This window comes from Pleurodeles waltl, chromosome 2_2, assembly GCF_031143425.1.
Source record: "Pleurodeles waltl isolate 20211129_DDA chromosome 2_2, aPleWal1.hap1.20221129, whole genome shotgun sequence".
Taxonomy (NCBI): Eukaryota; Metazoa; Chordata; class Amphibia; order Caudata; family Salamandridae; genus Pleurodeles; species Pleurodeles waltl.
Genome location: NC_090439.1, coordinates 993,917,158 through 993,923,245, shown reverse-complemented (window position 1 = coordinate 993,923,245; position 6,088 = coordinate 993,917,158). Strand labels below are relative to the sequence as shown.

The window sequence follows — 6,088 nt, the reverse complement described above, 5'->3', positions numbered from 1 at the left end:
AATGATACAAAAAAGTGTAAACTCTTTTTTCACAAATTTCTTAAAGGACTGGCCACGCCTATACTTATTATTTGAAAATACCCAATTTTTATTGATCGTTAATAATTGTTGGGTGTGTCTTTGGCACTACTTTCACGTAAATACAATCAAGGACGTTAGAAGATGGCGACTACTTTCGATTTTTTTTGTTCTTCATACTGTGAACACAAAGCAAGCTAAAGCGTAGTTTACTGGAGGAAACAAAAGAAGGACTGGTCTATCAAAGGTCCCCGCATAACAGTCAAACCATTTGGTGAAATGTAGCGACATCTTTTTTTTATTTTTTATGAGAGGCGCTTTTATCATGTACGATTTATGTTAGAACCTAAGACCTGAAGGAGAAATGCTTTCTGAAATAATCCTCGCATTAATGACATACAAATTGCCTTCTATTCTCTTGTCTTTACTATCGCTTTCCGGGCTTGTAAAACACGAATGAAGTGACTGATACTTATACAATGTGAATTTTTTATTTTTTTTATTTTATGAATTAAGATCTTAGGTATGTTCTTATATAACAAGCATGGCATCCGTGGTTACACTTGGGGCCTTCGCGTGCGGCGAGTTTCCACGCCTGCAGCCCTTAGATTTCAAGAGGTGGTGGAAGCGCAAAGGCTGATGGGACACCGAGGGCTTCTGTCAGCTGTGTAGACTCTCCAACAGCAGCATGAGTCGATTTAAATTAATCGGTAAGAAAGACTTGGGTGCTGTTAGGCCCATAGGTGCATGTTGTGATTCACTTTTCACATGTTACGACAAGATTCTCCTGAACTTTGATATGCCCCAATGCTATCTCTTAGAACATGAATGGTAAATCACTAATGAGGAGTCCCTCTACCATTCACCAGAAATCCTAAACTCTGGAAGATTGGTTTTAAAGAATCGTTTCAAAAGAATAATGTTATATTAGTGGATTAGGTGTGCAGCATCATAAACAGGATCAGGAAGATGAAGACGATTTGTAATAATAAGGAAATGTCTGGCACTTAATTTTACATATTTTGCAACACAAAATATTGAGCATTCTGTGCGTTACCAATTATTCAAGTGAGATTCGTGTTAACTGTGATCCTTTTCAGTGAAATTAATTTTGGGATATAGGCTCACAATCATTTTAATGGAGATTATTACACAATCATGCAGGCCGCCACTGTCATGAGAAGCACGGAGGAGCAGTGTTGTATTTGAGGCATGGCGATATGATGCTGCACAGGTGAAGGAACGAGCTGGAGGGTGCTTGAGTGTTTATATTTAAAAATGTCTAAATCAAATACGTCTAAGTTAGCATGACTAAGCCGCAGCCAGCTTGCACTGACATCCATTCATATTTGCAGAGAGAAATGTGCACATTTATGTGAACACACTTCTTCTTCCATGTGCATGTGTTTCTCTGTGTGCTTTTCCATTTCAGAAAATCAGCGATATGAAGCCTAATCCATGGTCTCTGTGTTAATAAATTGTATTAGTTTTTGTTCCTGTTGCCAAAGCCATGTTCAGGATGTTCCTGTCTTTGAAACATTCATGGTGTTTTTATCGAGCCTTTGCTATCGACCATACAATAGGCAAATCAACTAATGAATTTCATTTCCTTCATTTGCTATACATACCTCCTTCATTAATATGCAATAGGGTAGGTGTTTCTATATGTATATTATTGAATTTATCTTATGTATTTGAATATTCATGAGCTTATTAACTGATTCATTGCTAGTTTAATCCTATTATGTCACATCTGAATGCAAATGGTTTTTCTGTCTCAACCCCCGTAAAAGATAATGTTTTTGAGATATGTGCCAGACTTTCTTTGAATTCCCCGACTTTCAGCAATTTTCTGTGTCTTTCTATCTTTGCAGTCTCTTTGCTGGTCTGCCATTTGATATATACTTAGTCTTTTCTGACTTTCCTTTGGAGGCAGACTGTCAGTCCTGTTGCTGAAATATACTTAATTCCTTCTGCTTGCGTTCTTTGGAACTGAACCTTATGTTGATCCTCTCACGTTTGATTTTTATTTACTCTTGAGACATTAATTGTTATTGATGAATTAAACCGTGTTTGCCTTTTGTAATGATCTTAATATTGATAAACCTGTAAGGTTTAACTTTGAACTGTGTCTAGCATAAGTTTATTTGATTGGCTTGTACTCAGTCTTACAAGGCTTAGTCTAAATCATATGCAGCAGCCCTCTTAATTATTTTCAGTAGAGTGCCAACGCATTTTTGATGGCTAATGCAGAACTTGAGTCAATGAACTTAATTTAATTAACACAAAATAGATTTAGCTAATTAGTGAAAATGTTTGGTGCGGAAAGTTGAAGAATCGTGGAGAATTTGGTTTATTGCCAGAGTACTCATGCGTGTCGTCTAATGAGTGGATTCATTAAGTCTAAATAGGGTATTGTGCATGTCATGCGTCGTGAGAGATGTCATTTTGATTTGGTGATTTCATTTGTGATTGTGCTTTGTCAATGATTTTGTACTTTGTGCACGCATTGAAAAAAGTTGAATTTAAAAAAAGTTGAATTTTAAAGTTGCTTAGTATTTCAATGTGTTGTGTATTGTAATGTGCTGCGGAGCATATTTTGTTAAAGATATTGATAATTTTATAAGGCTTATGTGAAGGTTTTGGGTTTAAGGAGAACTCAAGTTAGATATAATATTTTCTTTTGTGGCACTAGCTTAGTTATAGGTTGACATTCATAATATCTTTAACAGTCTAGTCGTGAATGGGAACTAATCGGGAGTAGTGGTGTTTATTCTGTGTGAAAGGAGAAACAACGCTGATTCCAAGGGTAGGTTGTCGCTGGTCAAAAGGCCTAATTTGGTGTACGATTGGTGGCACTTTTAGGGTGCTATATCCCTTTTTCCTTGAATTTGATTTCCTTCCTGTGTCCCAGAAGGAACAAAGAGTTTATGTGTTTGGGTTTGTTTATATTATGTATTATTTTCAGGTTTTATTTGGACATTTTATTGTGATTGATTGTCCGGAGCCAAAGCCTGCACATTTCGGGACACTGGATAAATGGGACTATGTAGCCAATGAGCAATCACATCAGAAAATGCTAAAAGGTCTGACTGGTAAAGCTATGAACAAGTGACTGGATGTAAGATCATGTTTATGGAAGAGGGAGTGGTGTGTATTTCCTGCAATTTGTGCTGATTAAGATGTAAAGAAAAGAAAGATAAAACTAGAAATGAAACAGGGAATGAGAATAAGTGTAATTCAGATGGAGATGATAAGTTGATGGGTCATTTGTTGTTTGAAGCCAGACCACCCCTCTATAATGAGATGCAATTGCGAGAAGTGGAAGCAGGAGAGCCAGGTGTAAGGAGCAAGGAACTAGAGAGGGAGAGAAGGAGGCTGCACAAGTACTGGTCACACTTGAGAAAAATACTAATATGATGCCATGACGGCTGAGGAGAGCAAGAGGGTAAGAGAGAGGGAGGAAAGGAGGGATGGAAGGAGGCTGCACAAGTACTGGCCACACTTGAGAAAAAAAATACTAATATAATGCCGTAATTGAAACAAAATGCTTATCAGAAACAAAATAAACATCAGGAGGAGGGTGATTGAGGGACGGGACAGGAAACGAGATAAGGACATGACTTAAAGCTATCAGTGTGTTCATTTTGAAAAGCCCACAAACACAACATTACTTGAACAAAAGGTTGAGGCAATCGAAAAAATCAGTGCACTGAAAGTATCTTAAATGGCTAGAAGTGAATTGAGACATGTAACAGGGCCATTCTCCATGGGAGGGGGGCAGCACACCAAAAAGAGGGACAAATGGTAACGAATCACCACCAAAAAGCAAGGAATTTCTAAAGTTACACAAAGGAACAAATGAAAACAGGTGTGCATGCTAACAGCATGTCTCGAAGAGACAGTGCATTTGCTGCATAGGCGAGACCTAAAAGTGTGACAAGGTAAAAAATGACTGGACAAAAGTTTCTGACAAGTCTGAAAAGAGTAAATCAAAGAGATGTGAGTGATTCTGAATGTGAAATTATGTTTGAAAAAGAGTTTCCGTTGAGAGAAATGCCACTAGGAGCATATGTGTATGAACCATGGACAATGCAGGACTTGTGGATCTTTACAAATCATTTTAAGAAGATTAGGGACGATCTAGATGCATTGTTTTCAGTTGTGGTACCTAAAGTGTAAGACAATCGTTCAGTGGCCAGATCACAAACCTCAGAGAGATTCCCGTCTTTTTAAAGCAGCATCAAATTGTCATGCAGAAGTATACTCATGTAATTGAGCATTTGAAAGGAAAAGTTTCACAGAAACAAGTTAATTGGTTGCACAGTATGACAGCGATGCAAAATGCAGACTTCTCAGTACATGCATGTTTCAGCTGATGGGAAGTGTGTTGCCAGTCTCAGTGGTACTTCACATGGGAAAATACATCTGTAGACCTATACGCATTGGGATTTTTCAGAATGGTGCATTTAAGAACTAGCGGTTTAATCCTCATTTTTGAAATATTCAGGGGTGTGGAATTTATTAAAATATCTACTTGTCCAGGGGACAGGTTGCTTCTCAAATCTACTTGTCCCGTAAAAAGATCTACTTGTCCCTTTGGTGCCATGTAGTGTGGTGCCAAATTATGGCAGCAATCTCATTATGTAAGAGCTCTGATAATAGCGTCTCTGATTATGCCAGGGCTACTACCATAGTAGTGCTTGAATACTTGCAGTTTCAATCCCTACTGTAGCAATTTCCTTATTTTGCCACCTTTCTGCAGATCTGCATACTGGGGCAGGAGGAAGCAGTAAGCAATAGTTCCAGGGCTGGAATGCCTTTGAGTCTGCAAACCTACTAACCTGCATGTTTTAAAGATTTTCACCAGCTTCTCTCTAATATTTTTTCCATAATAAGAAAGGTTGGACATTTACTCCTGACAATGGCAGAATTAGAACTTCTTCCAGGATTGGGAAGAAAGTGGCTGGAGGGAAAATGAACCTGCAAATGCTCAATAGACTTTCACATGAGCAAATCTACACATGCGTATTTACCCATGCTAAAATACAGTTCACAAATATTTTATAGGGGTACGACATATACCATGGGTGCACTTTTGTGACTTTCTTTAAGAATTTGGGGCCACATGTAGGTAGGTTCAGATTTGCGACCCGCAAATTGCGAGTCGCAAATCCGAATGTAGGATGGTGTCCCTGACACCATCTGTGATTCGCAAGGGCTTCGCAAATGCCCACCTCATGAATAATCATGAGGTGGGTCGCAATTTGCGACCCCCTTGCGAATGGCGGCCCTCACAGGGCTGGTGGCCTGCTGGAGACAGCAGACCACCATGTCTGTGACTGCTTTTCAATAAAGCAGTTTTTTTTTGTAATGCAGCCCGTTTTCCTTAAAGGAAAACGAGATGCATTACAAAAATGAAACGTTTTCGTTTCACTTTTTCAGAGCCACTGCCTGCTCTGAAAAAATGTTTACAGTGACATTCACAATGGGGAAGGGGTCCCATTGGGACCCCTTCCGCGAAAGTGTTAGCACCCATTTGAAATGGGTGCAAACTGCGATTGGTTTGTGCCCGCGTTCGCAAAACAATCCTACATTGCACCGTGACTCACAATTAGGAAGGGAACACCCCTTCCTAATTGCGAGTCGCAAACCCGTTTTGCGATTCGGTAACCAGGTTACCGAATCGCAAAACTGGGATTGTGCATCGCAATGTGCTTTTTGCACATCGCAAACAGCGAAAGTTGCTGTTTGCGACATGCAAAAAGCTACCTACATGTGGGTCTTGGTCCCTAATTAGGTCTGGTGTTAACAAAGACATTTTGTTTTTATTCAACTTCTATTTCTCTCTCTTTCGGCTGGCTTTACTGTGAGTGATCGCATTCTGCTCTTCCACAAGGAGCATATTTGCACACAAAGTAGTTTTGTTCAGTGTCAGGAACTACAGTGGCAATCAGTGACATAACGAAACTGGAGGGTGCCCCTTTGCAAAGAACATGGAGGAGCCCCCTCTCCAGACTCACTCAGGGCAGGTGCTGTGCTGAAGGGGCCCCCTGGAGGGCGGCTGCAG

At 39.6% G+C, this 6,088-nt stretch overlaps 1 protein-coding gene across 1 annotated transcript in view; it reads left to right on the top strand.

Moving 5' to 3' along the window:
* The first annotated feature begins 596 nt into the window (after nucleotides 1-596).
* TATDN1 (TatD DNase domain containing 1) overlaps nucleotides 597-6,088 on the top strand; it is a 112,639-nt gene continuing 107,147 nt past the window's right edge. The window contains exon 1 of the mRNA XM_069220720.1: nucleotides 597-728. Within this exon, the coding sequence (XP_069076821.1) occupies nucleotides 707-728 (22 nt within the window). The 5' untranslated portion in view covers nucleotides 597-706. The remainder of the gene's footprint in view (nucleotides 729-6,088) is intronic.